The sequence below is a fragment of the Podarcis filfolensis genome (genome assembly GCF_964270895.1).
Source record: "Podarcis filfolensis genome assembly, chromosome: 11".
In the NCBI taxonomy this organism is placed as follows: domain Eukaryota; kingdom Metazoa; phylum Chordata; class Lepidosauria; order Squamata; family Lacertidae; genus Podarcis; species Podarcis filfolensis.
Window position 1 is genome coordinate 62,013,684 of NC_139613.1, and position 23,320 is coordinate 62,037,003.

General features: G+C 43.1%; 2 protein-coding genes across 6 annotated transcripts in view; both read right to left on the reverse strand.

Annotated features, from left to right (window-relative positions):
- Positions 1–464: 464 nt before the first annotated feature.
- On the reverse strand, positions 465–11,315 carry FXN (frataxin). The gene is made up of 5 exons (XM_083577196.1): positions 11,151–11,315; positions 10,099–10,196; positions 8,180–8,300; positions 1,920–2,017; positions 465–766 (listed from the first exon to the last, which is right to left on the reverse strand). Exons 1-5 carry the CDS (start codon positions 11,298–11,300, stop codon positions 613–615), a joined length of 621 nt encoding a protein of 206 aa, XP_083433322.1. The 5' UTR covers positions 11,301–11,315; the 3' UTR covers positions 465–612.
- Positions 11,316–13,612: 2,297 nt separating this feature from the next.
- Positions 13,613–23,320, reverse strand: part of PIP5K1B (phosphatidylinositol-4-phosphate 5-kinase type 1 beta) — a gene marked incomplete at its 3' end in the record, with an annotated part of 92,932 nt that continues 83,224 nt past the window's right edge. For 4 of the 5 annotated variants that reach the window (XM_083576910.1, XM_083576913.1, XM_083576911.1 and 1 more), the window contains 2 exons: positions 20,799–20,916; positions 13,613–14,353 (listed from right to left, as the gene is read on the reverse strand). In XM_083576910.1, coding sequence (XP_083433036.1) covers positions 14,351–14,353; positions 20,799–20,916 — 121 coding nt within the window. Of the gene's footprint in view, positions 14,354–20,789; positions 20,917–23,320 lie in introns of those variants that run through there. The other variant, XM_083576909.1, reaches the window with a different exon arrangement.

Here is a 23,320-nt window from a genome sequence, read left to right on the forward strand (position 1 = left end):
ATCCAGCAAGTGGGAGGCCATCCAAATGATATAATTTGTTATTTGATTGTGATTACGATTTGATATGCATATCATGAGGTTTGCTTTGGAGTTTTGTAATTGAAAACTACTAAAAATTATTGACAAAAAAAGAAAAGAAAAAAGAACAGGTATTCTACTCTTACAAGTATTCCACTGGGCTGGCAAGCCTAATATAAATATCGCAATCCTACAAGTATACTACCACTTTGCAGAAATGGTTTTCAGCATTATCAATGTGGTTTAAATCTTTAGTTATGGAAAATAATGCAGTTTAGAAAAAGACCTGAATGCAGCCAAGAGAGAGCTTAGTACAATAGTTGTCTTCAATAGGACATCCAAATGCCCTCCTTAATTCTAGCTAAAAGGCTGGGCAGCAATGACTGTGTCTGCAATCCAAACGAGGATGGAAAATACCTGAACACATTAAGAAACCAGGCGGCAGCGGGGTGGGAATTGTTTTCACATTGTTGCAGAGTAAAAGTGAGTTTACAGACATCCTGCAGAATTTAAAATTGGATTAACACATTTACAAAAAAGGGGAAGACTATGTGTCAAAGTTCAAAGTCTTTGAATTCTTTGCGATAGATATTATCAAGAATGTTTTCTTCCAGCATGTGCTAGAGCTGATAAGTCTAATTTGGTTTCTAATGCAACAGAAAATTCCATTGCAAGTAGTTCATGAAGAGAGATTCCATCATGAGAATAAACCCAGTTTTTTCCAGTCCAGTCATAACGCTTCGGGCCACTGTGAAAGAACAAACAAGAACATGACTGAGAACATGACATCCTATGCCCTTTTGGGGGGGGGTGCTATTGGGTTGTTGTTTCTATTTTGATTATATATATTGTGGTTTTGTATTATGATTTTGTTGTGTGAACTGCCCTGAGACCTCCTGGTATAGGGCAGTATATAAATTCAATTAACAACAACAACATTTAAATATCAACCAAATATGACAGAAGGAAGGGTGTGCATGCTGGAAATGGGTACTTGGAACTCCCACAGCTATTTGCATTAAGTTATCACACAATATGATCTATGGTGTGATTGAAAGCCAACTGGTTGGCATGAGGTGAATTAGGGCAAAGAAAAATCAATCTATTTCTAAAAGGTTGGAGTTGGCTTCACAACTTTAACATACATGCCACTAAAGTTCTGGGGCAGTCCTGACTGTGGCACCAGCTAGAGATGAAAAAATTCAGCCCCCTGACAGCTCCTGACCATAGGAGAGTTAGCTATTCTGCTGGTCCAAAAGGCTTTGGTGCCTTCCCTGCTTCTCCTGAAACCCCACAGCCACCACAGGAGCTCTGTGCTAAAACGGGACACTTGCTTTAGGTTTCATTCATTCCTGATGGTCCAATCCTCACGATGGCCCACCTGAATTAGCCTCACTTTATTAAACAGCAGTCAGAAAATTGTGTTTTCGTTTTCTGTAACATACTAGAAAGTAAATACTCTAATTTTCCACATCCTAACACTGGCTTAGGTATGTTTTAATATTTTATTTATTCATTTAAAACATTGTCTGCTCTTCACTGCACAACAATATGGTATCTGTCAGCTCAGCATTCCAGAGACGCAGTGCAGGATCAGTGCTCCCAATGGACGGTGCATCAGAGGGTGTCACTCACTGACCAAAAGCCTAAGTTCAATGACTAGCACTGCAAAATAGAGAAAGTCATACAAATAGTTCCAGGGGCTGTGGGGGAAAATAATCACATACTGTATCACCGAAGCAGTTGTCAGCCTGACTAGCACTTGATATTGACTGCCTGGGAAATCCGTACAAGCCATTCTGAGTCTCCAAAGTGCATGCAACTAATAAAGCTGAGGTAGGAGATCTTTTAGTTCAATTGTAAAATTTCTAGAACATTCTAACAAACAGACATTTGCTTACCTGCTTGGAGAGGACAGCCATATCTGTTTGTTTGGTGTCTGTTTGTTGATCACATATGTTCCCATGCTTCCACCCAATTTAACTGTTAATACTCCAGTCTACAGAATAAATTGGGAGCGGGGAGAGAAAACAAAACAAAACAAGCTATCTGTAAGAACTTGCAATATATTTATATAAGCAGAAATCTCAGGGTCTGGCAAGTAATAATTGATTAGGATTTCACAACTAAAACATGAGAGCAAAAATGATTAAATAACCTATTTTTTCAAATAAGTGCAAATAAACTATTATTACTTCTCATCCAAACTGAATTTTGCATTTCTACATTTTTCTGTGCTGTAAAGCCATACTCTCAAGAATAAGGATTGGGGGGGGGGTATCTATATCTCCTCCCCTCTCTATATACCGGTATATGAGTATGAATAACATAACGTTCCATAGGATGACCAAACGATACTGCAAATGGATTGCCTGGTTTTTCTCTAGAAACCAACTTGATTCACATTCTTTGTTTCCAGTTTCTGTTTAGGAATCCAGTCCACAAGGTGATGGACTGAAACAAATAATTCAGAGGTGGAAAACTGTGTCTAGGTAAATTTTAATGACTTAAAAACAAAACAAAAACAGGAGCGCAGGAATATGGCACCTTTTTCAGATGGCAGTTTCCCCAACGGGACCCTCTTTCAGGGATCTTATTCCTATGGGAAGTGGGCCAAAGACAGAAACTGGCAAAGAAACGAAGGTAGTTCAGCCTTTGTACACCAGGCTCGTTTCTATACATAGAATCATAGAATCATAGAGTTGGAAGAGACCACAAGGGCCATCGAGTCCAACCCCCTGCCAAGCAGGAAACACCACCAGAGCACTCCTGACATATGGTTGTCAAGCCTCTGCTTAAAGACCTCCAAAGAAGGAGACTCCACCACACTCCTTGGCAGCAAATTCCACTGTCGAACAGCTCTTACTGTCAGGAAGTTCTTCCTAATGTTTAGGTGGAATCTTCTTTCTTGTAGTTTGGATCCATTGCTCCGTGTCCGCTTCTCTGGAGCAGCAGAAAACAACCTTTCTCCCTCCTCTATGTGACATCCTTTTATATATTTGAACATGGCTATCATATCACCCCTTAACCTCCTCTTCTCCAGGCTAAACATGCCCAGCTCCCTTAGCCGTTCCTCATAAGGCATCGTTTCCAGGCCTTTGACCATTTTGGTTGCCCTCCTCTGGACACGTTCCAGTTTGTCAGTGTCCTTCTTGAACTGTGGTGCCCAGAACTGGACACAGTACTCCAGGTGAGGTCTGACCAGAGCAGAATACAGTGGCACTATTACTTCCCTTGATCTAGATGCTATACTCCTATTGATGCAGCCCAGAATTGTATTGGCTTTTTTAGCTGCCGCGTCACACTGTTGGCTCATGTCAAGTCTGTGGTCAACCAAGACTCCTAGATCCTTTTCACATGTAGTGCTCTCAAGCCAGGTGTTACCCATCTTGTATTTGTGCCTCTCATTTTTTTTGCCCAAGTGCAATACTTTACATTTCTCCCTGTTAAAATTCATCGTTTGTTTTGGCCCAGTTCTCTAATCTGTCAAGGTCGTTTTGAAGTGTGATCCTGTCCTCTGGGGTGTTAGCCACCCCTCCCAGTTTGGTGTCATCTGCAAATTTGATCAGGATGCCCTTGAGTCCATCATCCAAGTCGTTGATAAAGATGTTGAATAAGACCGGGCCCAAGACAGAACCCTGTGGCACCCCACTAGTCACTCTTCTCCAGGATGAAGAGGAACCATTGATGAGCACCCTTTGGGTTCGGTCAGTCAGCCAGTTACAAATCCACTGAGTGGTAGCATAGACAAGACCACATTTTACCAGCTTCTTTACAAGAATATCATGGGAATATCATACGCCCCACCCTCCATCCTGGCAGCCAAGAGACATTAGGACACGTTAGCCAGGCCAACACACTCAAGGCAGGGTGGCTGAGCAGGGAGGGTGGGGTGGCCTGGGAAAAGTCCCAAGGGCCGCAGAGAGAAACCTGAAGAGTGGCCCTTGGGCCCCAGCCCGGCTGTAGGGGACTGCCAACGAGTGTGTGTGTCTCAAACCTACAGCTTTATACTTTTGATGAAGTGTCCAGTCACCAAATTTTATCTCTGGAATGTTCTTATTCAGAAAGGCAGGGATTTCTTTCAGGCTGCATGTCTATATTGCACAGCATTGTCTAAGGGATTTTCTATTCATTATGCTCCCAGGAGCATTCGATTGGCATTCCTTTGTGTTTTTCACCATGTTATTTGGGAGACCAACTGCAATGTTTTCATGGTTCATTTTCTTAGTTCCAAGTGTTAAGATTTTAGAAATTTGGAAATTCACAGCAAATGGTCTAAGCCTGTTAGGTACATGGCCTTTTGGACTTTACTCTCTGCCCTGTCTGTTGTCCTTTCCTTTCCTGTGTCAGGTGTTGACAGGCATGAGCTCTGAAGCAGGAAGGCCTCAACTCCAGCTAAGAAGAGGAAGGGGCAGCAGACAGGACTGCAGCTGGTGAACTGAGTCCTAGGAGGTTGCCTCAATAATGTGTCCCCAAATGTGCAATGCAATTAAGTTTTGAAAAGCATGGGCCCTGCTTCCACAGTTCTTGACTGAATCTGCACCACTCTCAAAAAGAAAGGCTCCTGAGATAATAATTAAGAGTAATTCAGATATTAAATCCCCACACTTATTATCCTTGCACAATCTTACATGGTTAAATTTGGCTTGGCTGCCTGCCTTCCTTTTAAGCTCAGACTTTGTTTAGACTACACCAAGTGTTTAGTATGACTGGGCACGGTCTCCCTTGTCGACTATGCTTTGACTGTTCTGGGTTTTACTGTCCTTAAATTGATTTTACCTTGAGCTGTTACTGAAGTCCTTTTTAGGGCCAAACAGTAGCTTGGAAATGTCTTTATAAAATAAACAAAATGGTAAACTACTTCAATGTCAACTGAAAACTTTCTAGACTTTACGTTATTTCATAGCAAAAGCAGCATTCCAGCATGCTTTTCCTGACAGCTATATCATATAATACATTCCCAAACAGCTGTTACTGTATTACCAGTATCATGCTAGATACCATATGTTGTACTGTAAATAGACCTAACCCATCAACACATTACTTCTAATTTTAAAAATGTGCAAACCACACAAACAAGCATTTGACATCATTTCATAGCATATGGCGTTTGTCTGTGCCACGTTTATAGAAACACTATAACCATGAAGTTTTTAGAGATAATTAACCAAATGCTCATTGTAGTTTTTCGTTATATATCACACACATGAGAATAAGTATTTGCTGTACTAAAAGGTAAAGGTAAAGGACCCTTGACAGTTCTGGGGTTGCGGTGCTCATCTTGCTTTACTGGCCGAAGGAGGCGGCGTTTGTCCGCAGACAGTTTTTCCGGGTCATGTGACCAGCATGACTAAGCTGCTTGTGGCGAAACCAGAGCAACACACGCATGGAAATGCCGTTTACCTTACTGCTGGAGCAGTATCTATTTATCTACTTGCACTTTGACGTGCTTTCGAACTGCTAGGTGGGCAGGAGCTGGGACTGAGCAATGGGAACTCACCTGTCATGGGGATTCGAACTGCTGACCTTCCGATCGGCAAGCCCTAGGCTCTGTGGTTTAGATCACAGTGCTACCTGTGTCCTATTTACTGTACTAATGAATGTTAAATAAATCAAGGTAAGCTCCCAGGACAGGTGAGAGAACAGTCACACATGGATTCCTAAATGCTACTGGAAATATTGCTATTACGGATTCCTTAGGATAGAATTAGTTTTTAGATATGCTTTTATCTCTATCACAAGCAAGCTGAAACTGTGGTTTCAGCTATTTTCCAGTTGTGCCACCTTGTGGTCCTACCATTCCACTAGCTCCTTATGAGAACAGAGTTTCTTAAACAGCCGGGAAAGAAATGCTTAGAATCATAGAAGTACAGAACTGGAAGGGACTCTCAGATCATCCAGTCCAGCCCGCCCCCCCGCAGTGCAGGAATATGCAGGAGTCTCATACAGGGAAGCTTTCTTATACCCAGAAATTATTTATGGTACTGTCTAAAGTGAAGTTGAGACTATAGCAAAAACACCTGTAAAAATAAATAAAATAAAATTGTTGTTGTTGTTTAGACGTTTAGTCGTGTCCACCTCTTCGTGACCCCCTGGACCAGAGCACTCCAGGCATTCCTGTCTTCCACTGCCTCCTGCAATTTGGTCAAACTCATGCTGGTAGCTTCGAGAACACTATCCAACCATCTCGTCCTCTGTCGTCCCCTTCTCCTTGTGCCCTCCATCTTTCCCAACATCAGGGTCTTTTCCAGGGAGTCTTCTCTTCTCATGAGGTGGCCAAAGTATTGGAGCCTCAGCTTCAGGGTCTGTCCTTCCAGTGAGCACTCAGGGCTGATTTCCTTCAGAATGGAGAGGTTTGATCTTCTTGCTATCCATGGGACTCTCAAGAGTCTCCTCCAGCACCATAATTCAAAGCATCAATTCTTCGGTGATCAGCCTTCTTTATGGTCCAGCTCTCACTTCCATTCATCACTACTGGGAAAACCATACCTTTAACTATACGGACCTTTGTTGGCAAGGTGATGTCTCTGCTTTTTAAGATGCTGTCTAGGTTTGTCATGGCTTTTAATTTTGTGGCTGCTGTCACCATCTGCAGTGATCATGGAGCCCAAGAAAGTAAAATCTCTCACTGCCTCCATTTCTTCCCCTTCTATTTCCCAGGAGGTGATGGGACCAGTGGCCATGATCTTCGTTTTTTTGATGTTGAGCTTCAGACCATATTTTGCGTTCTCCTCTTTCACCCTCATTAAAAGGTTCTTTAATTCCTCCTCACTTTCTGCCATCAAGGTTGTGTCATCTGCATATCTGAGGTTGTTGATATTTCTTCCGGCAATCTTAATTTCGGCTAGGGATTCATCCAGTCCAGCCTTTCGCATGATGAATTCTGCATATAAGTTAAATAAGCAGGGAGACAATATACAGCCTTGTTGTACTCCTTTCCCAACTTTGAACCAATCAGTTGTTCCATATCCAGTTCAAACTGTAGATTCTTGTCCCACATAGAGATTTCTCAGGAGACAGAAGAGGTGATCAGGCACTCCCATTTCATTAAAAACTTGCCAGTTTGCTGTGGTCGACACAGTCAAAGGCTTTTGCATAGTCAATGAAGCAGAAGCAGATGTCTTTCTGGAACTCTCTAGCTTTCTCCATAATCCAGCGCATGTTTGCAATTTGGTCTCTGGTTCCTCTGCCTCTTCTAAATCCAGCTTGCACTTCTGGGAGTTCTCGGTCCACATACTGCTTGAGCCTACCTTGTAGAATTTTAAGCATAACCTTGCTAGCGTGTGAAATGAGTGCAATTGTGCGGTAGTTGGAGCATTCTTTGGCACTGCCCTTCTTTGGGATTGGGATGTAGACTGATCTTCTCCCATCCTCTGGCCACAGCTGAGTTTTCCAAACTTGCTGGCATATTGAGTGTAGCACCTTAACAGCATCATCTTTTAAAATTTTAAATAGTTCAGCTGGAATACCATCACTTCCACTGGCCTTGTTATTAGCAGTGCTTTCTAAGGCCCATTTGACTTCACTCTCCAGGATGTCTGGCTCAAGGTCAGCAACCACACTACCTGTGGTGTACAAGCCATCCATATCTTTCTGGTATAGTTCCTCTGTGTATTCTTGCCACCTCTTCTTGATGTCTTCTGCTTCTGTTAGGTCCTTACCACTTTTGTCCTTTATTATGGTAATCTTTGTACAAAATGTTCCTTTCATATCTCCAATTTTATTGAACAGATCTCTGGTTCTTCCCATTCTGTTGTTTTCCTCTATTTCTTTGCATTGCTCGTTTAAGAAGGCCTTCTTGTCTCTCCTTGCTATTTTTTGGAAATCGGCATTCAAATTCCTGTTTCTTTCACTATCTCCTTCACATTTTGCTTGCCTTCTCTCGCCCGCTATTTGTAAGGCCTCGTTGGACAGCCACTTTGCTTTCTTGCATTTCCTTTTCATGGGGATGGTTTTCGTTGCTGCCTCCTGTATAATGTTACAAGCCTCCATCCATAGTTCTTCAGGCACTCTGTCCACCAAATCTAAATCCTTAAACCTGTTCCTCACTTCCACTGTGTATTCATAAGGGATTTGATCTAGATTGTATCTTACTGGCCCAGTGGTTTTTCCTACTTTCTTCATAAAATAAAATACTATAGTATAAAATAAAATACTATACCGAAAATGAGACATCATAATCTTGAGGAGTAAAGGGCTTGTCTGCCAGCTCCTCAAAGAAATCTGTTAATGACTCCAGGGTTTCTTCAGCAAGTTTTTCATACATAGTTTCATCTATTGAGCTGTAAAAGTCAGGTAAAGAAAGAGTTACTCAAATTTTATACCATTAAATCAAAATATTATCAGTGCAAAACAAGAAATCCCCCAAAAGAACACAGTAACTTGAGGATGTTTGTTACCGACACATACTAGTGTAGGAACCATTTCTGAAGTTGCAATAAAAAAGAAAAATTAGGTATGTATAGCCCAGAAATTTTATTCGGCTGAACCTTAATTCACCACACACTGCAACTTCCATTCATTAGACAGTCCTCTGATTAAGGAACTTTAGGCTACAATTCTGACCCCACTTCTCTGGAAGTAAGCCCACTGAATTTATTATGACTTACTTTTGAATAGATACAGTTAGGTTTGGACTGTTAGTCAATAAATTGATTACATCTGCATACATTTAGACATTGATTTGTCTGTCTTGTCCGTTTTTGTTTCTTTTCTATATGTTTGGCCCTCTCTTGAGAATTTGTTACCAAACTTGACAGCAGGCTTCACTGCCATTTGGACACTGGTTCCGTCATAGCTGGCTCCCTCTGGCTGGCTAGCCTTTGGGCTCCATTTTCCCTCCCCGTTCCCTCCAGTGACAGAACAGTGCCGGCCTTGGTGCTGCCCCTGAACCATGGAGTCCCACTCCCTGCTTTTCCTCTCCGGTTGCTTCCCCGCGGCTCATCTCAGCCAATGGCAGAACAGTGCCAGGAGGCAGACATCATCGGTAAGGACCACCCAGAGCTTTAAGAAACAGCACAGAGATCACGCAGCAAAAAGCATCCCTCCCTCCATAGCCCAGCCATCCTTCCTTATTTCAGACATCAAGATATAGCAGCATATCATGATGATTAGCTGGTGATCTATCATGATGTTGAAAATCAGATACTGCCCAGCCCTAGATGACATCTGGCTTAATTTGAAAGAACCCTTCCCCTCTTTATTCTTACCATATTTTTCATAGCAAAAGTACTAATGGACATTTCCATTCATTTTAGTAAAGCTTGTGTAGTTTTCCAGTGGTTTGCACCCTAAAGATGTGCAGTTAGGCTACCTGGACACCTGTTTGAGGCCTAAGCCCACTTTCCACAATATGCATGTCCCGTGGTTTTGTCTAAATTGTGGCTCCATCCCAGTCTGCTCTGGCAACATGTGAACAAGCAAGATCATGTGGAAGGCAACCACAACCTGCCTATTCCCACATCAGGAATGCTTGGGATGCAGGGAATAGGGAGTGGCACTTTCCAAATGCAAGAACCACCCATAAGTTGGCAACACAATGAGTGTTGGAGAACTTGGAAATGGATCCTCTTCACCTCTTAATCAGAGAGCCCTTACTCTCTTTACACGGCTAGTGGCTACTGATATTTCTCCCTCTTGGTGTTTACATGTTTTATTGACTAAAGTTAAGAAGTGGGCTGATGCGACTGTTCTAGTAAAGGTTATCTGGAGGAACTGAAAGCTTGCAGCTCTTCCATTCTCTTGCTACATGAATTAGTTAAACAAGCCTGTCTCCACCATACTGAGAGTAAACAAGGCATTCCTAGGAACGGCTACAAAAGAAGAAAACAAAGGTCTGGTCACGTGTGAAAGTGCTGGATGCTGTGGCATTTTAAGATAAATTTGTTGCATATGTAATGACACTATTATTCACTTAAAATGATTCAGCTTTACCAACTAACACCCCAACGCAGATCCTATGCGCATGGCTTTGGTTTCGATGGTTTCATTCTTCTGAGGTGACTGTTTCTGTCCTCAATATTGATCTCTGTTTGGGAAGTTCCCAGAGTTGCCAGGTGGCCAATTCTATATACAACATACCTTTTGTCAATTTGAGTTCCTGCACTTCTTACGCACTGCAGTTGAGCACTCTTGGCTTTGACTTTGAGAACGCCATATAAACAATGTGGCTGCACATCCTGTGAAGAAATAAGTTTTAAGTACTTTTGTGGAAAATCATGTTCTTCAGCAGAAGGCTAAGTGCAAGCAGCACAACTTTCAGGGTTGTGTCCTCCCTGAGGGGATTCTGCTACATTTTGTTTTACGCTGTTTTATTTTGTGGTTAGGATTGTGTATATTTCTGCCATGGGAACCTCGGATGAAAGCTGGATTATAAATGCTTTAATAATACATAATAATTACTTATTATTATAAGTAAACATACATATATATATATATATATATATATGCGCCAAGTCCTCTGACCAGGAGTAGCATCATTTGTATTTCAAGTCCTTAGGCCATGCTGTTCCTTCCAGAAGCAAGCACATTCCTTCTCCCAACTTTTCTATCAGAGTTCATTTCCAGCTTTGTCCATGTATTCACCCCTTTGTTTAGCAAGATCTATATCCAGTGTGCAGGGCAGAGGGGCCACGCAAACCAAGGCCCCTCTCCCTTCGCACGGCTTGACTCTTCTGCCTGCTAGCTTAGTGAGTCTTTTTCCATTTTGAAGGCCCGCTCCCTCAGCGAAGGCGGAGGACGAGCTCCGGAGACCCACCTTTCCTGCCCTCTTCCCTCCCTCCCATCTCTGCTTCAAGAGAAGCGCCCCCAAAACACACCGCCAGCGGCGGGCCTGTCCTTTCCCGGCTCCCCCCCAACCTGCCAGCGGAGGGTCCCGGCGCCGTTTCTGGGCCCAAGGCGAGGGCTGCCGAGGCCGCCGGGCCCAGAAGGCCTCCCGAGCCCCGCCGGGAGCGGCCCAGGCGGCTCCTCCCGCCACGAGAGACCGAGGCCGGGCGGCGGGTTCCTGGGTGCGAGGGAGAAGCTCCGCGGGCCGGGCTCGCCGGAGGCCCTGCGCCGCTCCCCGGCTTCTCCCAGGGGCTCCGGCGTCGCCCCTTCCGCGCGCCTTCCCTCCCAGGCCGAGGCCCAGCACTCACCGGCCGGCCCACGAGGAGCGCGAGGCCGCAGCCGCTTCTCCGGAAAGGCGGCGCCACCGCCACCGCCGCGGCCTCCTCCTGCCCCTTCCAGCGCCCGCCGGCGCCTCCCCGCCGGCCCCGGGCCGCCGCCCGGGAGAAGAGCCGCCACATGAGATCCTAAGGCGGCGCGCAGGAGACTCGGGCTGGGGCGCGGCGCGGCTCTGCTGCCCCCTTCCTCTCAGCCGAAGCCTCTCCAGCGCCAGCTCTCTCGAGAAATGGCCCGGAATCCTGGCTGCCTCCCCCCCCCCCCGATCCTAGGCCAGTGAATCGGGACCAGAACAGCCTCCAAGTGCCGCACGGGAGGAGAGAAAGGTCCGCCACGGAAACAGAAGGACTCCGTGAAGCGGGGGGGGGGGTCTGTGCTTTTTGCTCTTTTATCACTGTTTCTGTAGTTTGGCGTGTGGCAAATAGTGGCAGCCAAAACTTACTGGAAGAAAGAAAATGGGGGCGGGTGGGGCAAAAGCAACCCCTTAGAGGCCGTTCGCTCTCTTCCTAGTTTCTTTGAGACAATTTTCTAATCAAAAAAACATTAAAACATTAGATGCAAATTACAACCTGCAGGCATTAAGGTTTCGTTTCCCAAGCTATCCTTCCTGCCCTCCTCTCCATGTCTGTGGGCAGCTGGTTCCAGTCCAATGTAGTCATCATCTATTGTCTTTTTAGTATTATTAAAGATTTTCTTGTTTTACAGAAGTATGTGTAATGTCTCTCATATTTTTCCCGTGTAACATTTTTACAAATCAGTTTCATTGGTTGAGACATTGGGGGGGGGGGAGATGAGGGGGTCGGGTGGCGATGTTTCTATTTTGCTTAATGTATGTAGGGTTTGGTGTCAGCGTTGCTTGTGCAGGTTCTCTGCTGTTCACTTGTGTTCCTTTGGTGGTGAGAGAGGTTGGGGTTGGCCCAGGGTGTGGTTGTTTGGGGTTGGCTGTGGTGATCTTTGTTTTCATGTGTGAGTGGGGTGGGTGGGTGTTTTGGATCAGGTTAGCCATATTGATTTGTATGCTGTTGGTGGATTCTTGTCATTGTCTTGTTGGGCTGTGTATGTGATAAAGGGGAGCCATACGGGGGTAAAGGCGTCTTCTATTTGTCCCTGTGTCAGTTTCAGTTTATTGGTTAATTTTTCTAGTAGGGCTGTTTCCCATACTATTTGGTACCATTAGTCCATGCTTACTCCTGACAGGTCTCTCCAGTGTCTGGCTATGGTGTTTCTGGCTGCTGAAAGTAGGGTGGGAAGAAGAAGAAGAAGAAGAAAAGAGAAAAAAGGGAGGGGTGGGGGGGAGAGAGAGGGAACTGTGGGAGTGGTGGTGCTATGGGGAAAGAGGTCTTGTTTTAAAAGAGGGGGTGGGGGGAGAAAGGGCTCCCCCCTCAAAGCAAACTGACAATGGCTAAAAAGGGGGGTTGATTTAAAAAAAAACAAAACAAAAGGGATAGAAAACAAAAATGGGGGTGGAGAGTAAAAAGTAGGGGGAAATATGAGGAAAAATAAGCAAAAAAGGAGCTGAGTGTCCCGGAAGGGATTTAAGGAGAGTATTTATATGCTGAGGAGAAGGAAGTAAAATAGAGATGAAATAAAAGAAGTTGGAAGAAAAGAGGGCAACTACAACAAAAAAGGTCCCCCCCTTTTTGGGGGGTGGAGAGTGTGATTTAAGTAATATATGGATGTATTTTTAAAATAGTAATAGCAATTTAGTAGAGGGACTGAAGACTTAGGGGGGGAAAGGGGGGTTGTTTTGTGTTGTTGTTGTTTTTAAGAAGGTTAGAATATATGAGGGGGAAGGGGGGAATTTATGTATTAAAAACAGGTGGAGATGAAAATAGTAATATAAGAATATTATTATTTTCAAAAAGAAGAAAGAAAATTCTTTTAAAAACAAAAAACCAATAAAAAATTAAAATAGAAAATGTTTCCCCCTTCTTCTTCCTTCCCTTTGAAAAAACAAACAAAAAAACACAAACAACAACAACTACAAAAACCACTCCCTTAAAAATACAAAAAAGATCCTTTTTCTTTTCTTTTCCCTCAAAAATTGAAAATACAGTGGTACCTTAGGTTACCTACGCTTCAGGTTACAGACTCTGCTAACCCTGAAATAGTGCTTCAGGTTAAGAACTCTACTTCAGGATGAGAACAGAAATCATGCTCTGGTGGCGCGGCAGCAGCAGGAGGCCCTATTAGCTAAAGTGGTGCTTCAGGTTAAGAACAGTTTCAGGTTAAGAACAGACCTCTGGAATGAATTAAGTACTTAACCCGAGGTACCACTGTAGAGGGAAGCAAGGTCTTTTTCAATGGGCTTCTCTTTGGGCTCCGGCTTGCTTTTTCGTCATCATCTATTGTCACACATAAGGGGTCAAGAAAATACTTCTTGCGAGTTATGGGATTTGCTCAAGAAGATAAGCATCAGGATTATCCGCAACACTTGTTTTGAGAACAAAATACTTTATTTTTTGTCAATAAAACTATAGTTTACAGTAGAATATACTAAATAAATTATGTAATTTTGTCCTTTACAAGCAATATATCTAATCACAGATATGTCAAAGACAATATATGTACACAACATAAGGCCTTGTTATAAATAGCTTCTTTTTCATTTCACTAATAAACAGTGAAAATTTCTTTATAGAAGATAGCTTCCCATAAACTATGTGCAAACATATTACACTAACCCATGTATGAAATTAATAGGTGAGCAATTATAATTCTGGGGGAAAGCAGAATTGATTTACATAATATTCACCACTGTGATGATGATGGCTCTTTAAATAGGCAAAGCAGATTACATATTTGTGCATAATCACTGAATACATGCAAATAAAAAAATCATGTGAGAGACAATAGGAAAATATTACTTCCAAGCCCTGAAAAGATGATTGGCAATAGAAGAAAGAGCAGCTTAAGTACAGTGTATGCAGTTCTTCACAGTTTGGCAACAGCACATCCTAGCAAAGTGTGAAATGTTTCCTTTCACATCTGCTGAGTCCAAGGTAGCATTTCTAGGCTTCAAGAATCCTCTGTTGTTTTCACAGAGGCTCTGTTGCTTATGACTTTTTGTTTCCTAGGCTCAGCAAAATTTTCCTTGTAAATCAGGAGTGCAGAAAGTGCTTCTCTTCAAATATTCTCATTCTTAAAATTCATCTTTTTCTTATTTTATGATCTATTACTAAACAAAAGAAATAAAAAGAGTTAATTTTTTTCTCCAACAAACAAACAAAACTTGTTAACACCCTCCTTCACTATCAATATTGGTTAATACAACACCTATTTTCTTCCTTCTTATGTTAGGTTTCCCAACTATACAACATTTCATATTTTCGACCATCATAACTCAGTCTCATGTATGGACAACACAGAATGTGTTCAGAACACCCCAAAGGCCTTTTGCAGTTTTATCTGCTACAGTCAGTCCTTTTTTCTGGGGCTTTTCAGTACCAGCACACTTTTTTTCAAGAAGAAAAGTGCTGTCTGGCTATGATGCTTTATGTTTACCATTCCCAACCCCAAAGTAGCGTTCCAATGAAATCAATACAACTTCCTGTAGGATGCTTAAAGCTAAATTTCCCGAATATCTGAATTAGATACCTCTGTGGCAACTGTTACATTCAGCTTCCAATCTACTACCGTATTGGCCTGAATACTGTATAAGCCTCACTTTTCCCCCAAATTCCAAATGTGAAAAGTTAAAAGTACGGCTTAAATTTGCGACCTTACAAAAACTGGCTTTTATGATATCGCTGCTGAAACAGACATATGGTAAAACGGAATGGGTGTGAGTGCTGGCAGAATTTTAAGGGAGCGGCTCATATTCAGGTATTGTCTTTTTTTCCTTTTTCCCTCCTTGAATTTTAAAAGTGCGGCTTATATTGGGATGCAGCTTATATTTGGGCCAATATGGCATATTGTTATAGATGGGGGGCTAAATCCTAGAAATTAATAAATGGTAGGATTTTGATTATTTGCGATATGAAGGGAGAAATACTGCAGAGGAATTCCTGGGCTAGCCTTTGCAAAAACGACCTGGCCAAGTTAGGGCCATTAAGAAACAATACAGAGCCGCTGAGAGCCATTGGCAATGCAAGAGAGCCGCTCCCTCTTGCCCTTGATATAAATTTTGTTGCATTAAGCCAAATAAACATGTTAAATGCTAAATTGGCATAAACTGAAATGCTTCAGAATAATTAGGCATAGCCAGGATTTGGGGGGGGCAGGACCTTTGTTGGGGGGAGTAGAACCGACATGATCGTTCGTTTAGTTAAGTATTTCTATTGTTTTACTTGATGGGGGGCAGCTGACCCCTTGACCCCCCTGGCTACGCCCATGGATGTGGCTTTACATCAATTAAAAAAAAATGTTTTATAAAAGAAAAATGTTCAATTTTTATAGTTCAACTTGAACTCCTTATTTCAAGGAAAAACAAGTTTAAAAATGGAACATATCTGTCAGGGAACTGCCATCGGAGCCAGAGGCAGAGGGAGGGCTCCAGAGGGATTCCGGAGAGCGTCCCGGGAGGGAGAGAAGCAGCACATCTTCTGGGGAAGGAAATCAGCGTAGCACCAGTGGAGAAGGGGGGCAGATGGGGGAATCGGCGAGGTGGCTCCATGACTCCTCGCCGGGGACCAGCGGGGAGAGCACGGGTCCTCCGCTGCCCACACCCTCCCTGCGCAGAAGGCTTCCGCACAGGGAGAGTAGGCGGCGACTAGGCGTCAAAGAGCTTATTTGCTGGAAGAAGTTCAAGAAACGCCCACTGACGGATTCTGCCAGCGATTGAGACAGCCACGGGTGAGTGGCTGTCCGGACAGAAAGGGTTCATTCAGGCAACCCAGCCAGTTGTGGCGCCGATTTACGCACGAGCAACCCCTAGAACCATCACAATATCTAATCATATTAACAAGGAAACAAATGTTGTGCACCATGTTAAAAATCTGATCATGCTTAAGGACTCTCAACAACTACAAATTGCACTCAGAATGTGGCACAAGGCATAGGGGGCAAACTGTGCTGCATAATTAGATAATGTACAAGATATTTTCAAAGTATTCTGCGCAGAACATTATTTACTGATTCTACATGAATAGAAGTATTGTGGCACAGACTAGAGAATTTCATGCAGCTGCATATGGACCGTAAAATATACCGTTCCTCACTGATCAATGAGTTTGATCACAACGCAGTTGGCAGTGGGGATGCTCAATGTGAAGCTACTGCTGTATTCTTCACTAACCTCCAAAGTCAGGCCAGTTTGCTAGCAGGAGCAATCTTAGGCACCAATATTTTTAGAGTTTCCAACAAAAAATGTACAGTCAGAAAGGAACACCCTAAGGTCCCTTTCAATGTCAGAGAGGACGCAGGGACATGTATAAACAACTCACACTCCAAAAAGATCCTTGTGTGCATTCTCTTGACTCATGCAATAGGTTGGAATGATTAAAAGTCCAGGACCAGTCCTGAGCTGAAGACAGGGTTGAAATCTTGTTAAGCTATGTACAGTCATAGCTCGGGTTACAGATGCTTCAGGTTGCGTTTTTTCGGGTTACAGACCGCCGAAACCCAGAAGTACCGGAACGGGTTACTTCCAGGTTTCGGCGGACGCGCATGTGCAGAAGCGCCGAACTGCAACCCGCGCGTGCGCAGACATGCAGCTGCGGGTTGCAAACGCGCATCCCGCACGGATCACGTTCGCAACCCGAGCATCCACTGTATTTCCTTTCACTCTAAAAGTAATATTCCCCAACTGTGAAATTATAACTCTGCTAAAGAAGGACAAAGATACAGAAATTTTATTACTGGACCAGTTCTTACACACTGGAGAAGAAAAAACCTTTCTTCCTGTTAAGTGCACTTATTAAGGCTCTGTCTCCCAGATGACAGTGAAACCACTCTCACTCCTATAAAATATCTCAATGCAAGGTTAAGACAACTGGAATTAGGATACTGTACGGTCATATGGATATCACCTGTGAAAGACAATAAAATTCTTTCCTTTTCATAATGCCCTATATTCACAATGCTTTCTTACTATAACAATGGTTTTGGACCTACATATTTTTCAGCGTTTGTTTGTTTTATACCAACAGGTTAATTAGATTTCCAAAAACTGTACATTTACAAAACCTCTGGACAAAAGTGATTTATATGAAAGTGACAAATCTATAAAGACTTTTTAACACCAGATTTATGAAACTAAATACTTTTACTGAGCAGCCAGTCCAGAAAGGAGCATGCAACTCTTGTCATTTTAGAATCAGCAATAGGTGGCAGCATTGTGTTTGGAGAAAGAACATGAAACTTGTTTCCATATTCACAGAGGACTCAAAACAAACTACTTTAAGTGATACACAAGTTCATTCATAAAAAAATTCCTTCCATTAGCACCTTAGAGACCAACAAAGTTTGTTACTGGTATGAGCTTTCGTGTGCATGCACACTTCTTCAGATACACTGAAACAGAAGTCACCAGACCCTTATATACAGTGAGAGGGTGGGGAGAGGTATTACTCAGAAGGGTGGTGATTGGCTGGTAGGTGTGGTAAACCTGTTGACAACTGTTAATGACTGCAATTGGTCTTACAGGAAAAAGCAAGGGGTGAGATGGCTAAAAATAGCTTTATCATGTATAATGAGATAAGAATCCAATGTCTCTATTCAGACCAGGTCTCTCCATGGTTTTAAGTTTGGTAATAAGTTGGAATTCAGCAACTTCTCTATCCAGTCTATTTCTGAAATTCTTTTGTAATAAGACAGATACTTTGAGATCTTGTATAGAATGTCCTGGGAGATTGAAGTGTTCTCATACTGGTTTCTCTGTCTTGTGATTCCTGATGTCAGATTTATGTCCATTTATCCTTTGGCGTAGGGTTTGGCCTGTTTGTCCAATATAGAGAGCTGAAGGGCACCGTTGGCATTTGATGGCATACACAATGTTAGAAGATGAGCAATTAAATAGGCCTGAGATGGTATGTTTGATGTTGTTGGGTCCAGTAATGGTGTTGTCCTGGTGTATGTGGCAGCAAAGTTGGCAACTGGGTTTATTGCAGGCTCTGGTACCGGTGTCCATGTTAAGTCTGGTTGTTGTATTTTTGTGGGTGAGTTGTTTAAGATTGGGTGGCTGTCTGTAGGCAATGAAAGTTCTTCCTCCCAGAGCTTGAGAAAGAGAACTGTCATTGTCTAGGAGAGGTTGTAGATCTCTTATGATGCGCTGTACTGTTTAAACTTGGGAGCTGTGATTACTAGTGGTGTTCTGTTATTTTCTTTTTTGGGTCTGTCTTGCAGCAAGTTCTCTCTGGGTATCAGTCTGGCTCTGTTGATCTGTTGTTTAACTTCATCAGGTGGATAGTTTAGTTCTAAAAAGGTTTGCTGTAGATCTCTTAGGTGAGAGTCTCTGTAGAGTTGGAACAGATGCGGCTGTAATGTAGGGCCTAGCTATATACAATGGATTGTTTGGTATGTTTAGGATGGTAGCTAGAAGCATGTAGATATGTTTGTCGGTCAGTTGGTTTACGGTATAAGGTGGTGTCTATATGCCCATCCTGTATTTTTATAGTAGTGTCCAAAAAATGTATTTCTTGCATAGCTTGGTTCATTGTTAGGTTGATGGTGGGGTGAAAGTCATTGAATGTCTGGTGGAAGGTGTCCAGGGTCTGTTGACCATGTGTCCAGATAATAAAAATATTGTCAATGTATCGCAGGTACAAGAGAGGTTTGAGTGGGTACCCACTCAAACCTCTCTTGTAGGGTAGTCTCACTGAAATTAATGGACCTAACTTAGCCATATTCATTCATTTAAATAAGTCTACTCTGGGTAAAACTAAGCTGAATACAACCCCAATGAGAATACTTTTTGCCACTTCCATGTATCTTAAGTTACTGGCTGTTGCTTTTTTTTTTTTTAATAATATGAATAGTAAATTGCAGGACAGCCCATTGCCTAGCAGGAATTGCAAACGGTTCCAGAAAGACAGGGTCTTCAATGAATCCACTGTTTATTATATTGGACATAGTTATCATTTTTAATTCCCAAACAGGCTTATTAGATCTTTGGGTTTCTTTTTAGGACAACGGCAAAAGGATGGATTCTCACAGGAACAAGTGCTGACTTGCAACGGGAGGGAAAGGACGCTCAGTTCGATGCAGGCCATGACTGTGGATCCCAGGATATGGCAAGCTGAATCTGCTCAGAGGTGGCAGAAGAACCTTGCTAAATCCCGCTTGAAACAAGCACACCCACAGAAGATGAACTGCTCGTCCATAATCATTTCCCTTGAAGGTTGTTGTTATTTTGATATCCCATTAAGGCAGCTCAGCTTCACTCCTGCAAACATTGGAGAATTTTAATTCAGATCAACCCTAAAGGTAAAGATACCCCTGCCCGTTCGGGCCAGTCTTGCCAGACTCTAGGGTTGTGCGCTCATCTCACTCTATAGGCCAGGAGCCAGCGCTGTCCGCAGACACTTCCGGGTCACGTGGCCAGTGTGACAAGCTGCATCTGGTGAGCCAGCGCAGCACACGGAACGCCGTTTACCTTCCCACCGGAGTGGTACCTATTTATCTGCTTGCACTTTGACGTGCTTTTGAACTGCTAGGTTGGCAGGCGCTGGGACCGAACGACGGGAGCGCACCCCGCCGCGGGGATTCGAACCGCCGACCATGCGATCGGCAAGTCCTAGGCGCTGAGGTTTTACCCACAGCGCCACCCGCGTCCCATAGATCAACCCTAGCTAAACCTAAATAAATATAACAAGTTGAGCCATTATTGGGAAATATTACAGAGAAAATGAGGGTCTTTTTATCTAATCTTCAACAATCTCAATGTGGGATATTACTATTAGCATTACATATGTGGATCAATGCAGCAGGAAGTTGTTTAAAGAGACATGTGTTTTCTCCACTTTGTTTTAATGTGAATGAGTGCTCCATGCTATATATAAAAGGTTTTCTACGCTGAAACTCAGCATCTTTGAATACAAACAGATTTACTAGTAAATTTCACGAGATGAGTAAATTTGGACAGAATTAAGAATCTTAAAAGAAATAGGGAATGCAAATACTAATCTAGTCAAATGGAACATTATCAAACCCATGAGACTTTCCAGCGCTGTTCTAAAAATGTCACAGATATTTCTCTTGCCTTTCCCTCTCTTGCATGCCCACAGAAAGATGGAAAATATATGTAAATTGATCCAATCTATTAAAAGGAGAGGGAGTTCTCTACAATGGCCTACTTATACTAAGATTTTTGAATAACCCAGGCATTTCCTATTCCAACCAATATGTGCATTGAAACAGAGGAATGTTTGGTAACCAAAGCAACATTGATTTGTTCCTCCAATTATAGCTACAAAAGTATGAATAGAACTATAGGTATAGTTTAAGTGCTGTTGCGTCATACATATTTTCTTCTCTCAAGTGACAGTTCTGCATCAGAGGACATCAGAATCTCACCTTTTCAGTTTTGTGGGGAATACTTCATACTACTCACAAAATGGAATAGTACACTAAGAGTGAAACTTGTGAAGTACACATCTACAGAATACAACCCAGTGTCAATCAAAAGCAAGTCAGCTATTTGAAAGTGTACATAATTTGGAAAAAGAAAAGATTAGTCAACTTACTAAGTATACATCCAGCACAGAAGCATTATCATTTTCTGTTTCTACTGTGCTCTGTTCTGAGGTCAAGCAGATAGCACTATCTTCTAAGGTGAATGTTGAACTCGAAGGCAATCCTTTACTGGATATAAAAGCAACACACAATGATCATGAAACAAAAATGAAACAATGTGCTAATAGGTCAGACTTATGGGATTGTCTTTAATAATTGTATAGAACCATACACATTTGTAAGATCCTAGTTGCATGCTATTCAATTGCAGCAAAGTCTTCCTACATCTTACCTTCAGCATCCCAAAACTGATATTGCCTTTGGGCTCCAGTGCTCAGGCAAAAGAATGAGCAGAAGTGGCTGCAAAGGTCCCTCTAGATGGAAGAAGGTGTGGCACATGGAGTCAGCAATTGAGGGAGAGTTGCAAAAGTGTCCTGAGAGTTTTTCTGCCTCCTGTTCACCACCAGCACAATCCTGAACCCTCAGTGTAAATTTCCTTACTTTGTATTAAAATATGTCAGGTAAACCAGGGTATCTTGTTGGTTCAGATTTATTTAAAAACTGCATCTTGATAAATCTGGACTGATTTCATTAGTATCAGAACAAAACTCTCAAAGTTCCTGAGGAACCAGTGGAACCAGTATTTTTAAAAAAATGTTTGAAAATAAAAATATATACTCCACCTCTTCCAAACCCTGACACAGTACAATAACATTTCTGCATGTCTGATCCATTTAAACACACTTTTAGAAATGATTAATTATGCTACTTATTTGGGGAACAGGAAAAGCAAAACCGGACACACCCATAGAATGGCCCAGACTTCACAGTGACTGATATGTTGTGGTTTTTCCTGTTTTACCTATCCTAACCTATAAACCAGGGGTAGTCAACCTTTTTATACCTACTGCCCACTAATGTAAAATTTCCCTACCGCCCACCAGAGCTCGATGGAAGGAGGATTCAGCTTGTGCCATAGAACCCACTACTGCCCACCTAGAATCCTGAAACGCTCACTAGTGGGCGGTAGGGACCAGGTTGACAACCCCTGCTATAAACAAATAAGATTATTGTTGTGGAGACTGAAACAGCAACCTTAAAAGCTTTATTCATGTGTTCAGTGTTGATTTTATGTTTGTATGCAACTCAAAAGCAATAGGTTTTTTTTTGAAGGGTTAAAAAACTGAATGTTGAAGGCTGTTTATTCGAGATTGTTAGGATGGGAAGTTTTTCCAATAACAAATTATATAATGCACACAGAACTGAATGAGAAGGAGAGCACAAATGGTTGCAAATATATCTGCAAATGTGGTCTCCATGGTTTCAGCAAGGTCTGGAGCAAGTCTCTGACAGCAACAACATTTCACTCATGCTGGTATTTCCCCCCAGTGTTGAGCAAAACTAAGGTTACCAGATTTTTTCCAATGAATCCAGGGATACTTTAATTAAATAAATACTACACGTTCGGGACGTTGATGCTGCAGCAATGGCGGTGGCAGAGGGGCGGCCACTGCCTTGACCTCAACCGCCCTTCCTCCAAGGCTTCTATCTCCTTTTTCCATGAGCCAGGGCAGCCTGAGTTGTTGGTTCTTCCGTGGTGGTGGTGGGGAAGCGGTGTGCGGTGTGTCAGGCATGGAAGGTGGAGGAGGGCCAACAGCAGCAGCAGCGAGGCTCGGGCAGCACGATGCCTCCCTTCCCATCGGAGCAGCCCCAATCCCATGCCTACTTGCATGCAAATAGGAGGGGGCAGGAATCCCTCAGCTGGGAAGCGAGGCTTCACACTGCCTTTCGGAGCAGCCCCATCCCAACTCCTACTTGCGTGCAAGCAGGAGGAGGCAGGGATCTTCCTTCCCATTGGAGCAGCCCCAATCCCATTCCTATTTGTGTGCAAGCAGGAGGGGGCGGGGATCCTTCAGCTGGGAAGGGAGGCTTCCCATTGCCTGAGAGATCCCTGCCCCGCTCCTGCTTGCACGCAAGGAGGAGTTGAGAGGCTGCTCCGATAGGCAACATGAAGCCTCCATTCACAGCTTAGTTGCTGGGGTCAGGGAAGGTGGAGGCAGCCTGGACGCTGCATCTTAGAGCTCCTGCACCACCATCATATGGGGACTTCTGAGCAGCTCCTGAAGCCAGCCAGAGCCAACTGCTCCAGGCTGCTTAGAGACTGCCGCTGCTGCGTTTCCTGGGGACATTAGATTAAATCCAGGGACATCCCGGGGATGGAATTTGTCTGGGGACTTATTCGCAAATCCAGGGACTGTCCCCAGGAAATGGGGACGTCTGGTAACCCTAAGCTAAACACAAACATAGGCAAATTGCCAAAAGAATACTGGTGGTGCCGGTTAAATGTGTACCATATTTCATCACCTTTTGCAAATAACAGTCTGGCACTAAAAAAACCCCTGGTGCATTGGCAAAAAAGAAAAGTACAACGGTTATTTTATATGAGATGCAATAACCAGCTAGAACCAAATGCAATCATATCCAAAATGCACATGGGATAAGAGAGGCCAACAACCAATGGGCTGGGAGACTG

What these genes read in the sequence shown, in the direction of transcription:
- FXN (XM_083577196.1), bottom strand. Translation starts at nt 11,300, where the DNA reads ATGTGGCGGCTCTTCTCCCGGGCGGCGGCCCGGGGCCGGCGGGGAGGC. An exon ending in CGCTCCTCGTGGGCCGGCCG is followed by an intron (nt 10,197 to 11,150) that starts GTGAGTGCTGGG and finishes ATTTCTTCACAG; the next exon opens with GATGTGCAGCCACATTGTTT. An exon ending in TGGCTGTCCTCTCCAAGCAG is followed by an intron (nt 767 to 1,919) that starts GTAAGCAAATGT and finishes GTTCTTTCACAG; the next exon opens with TGGCCCGAAGCGTTATGACT.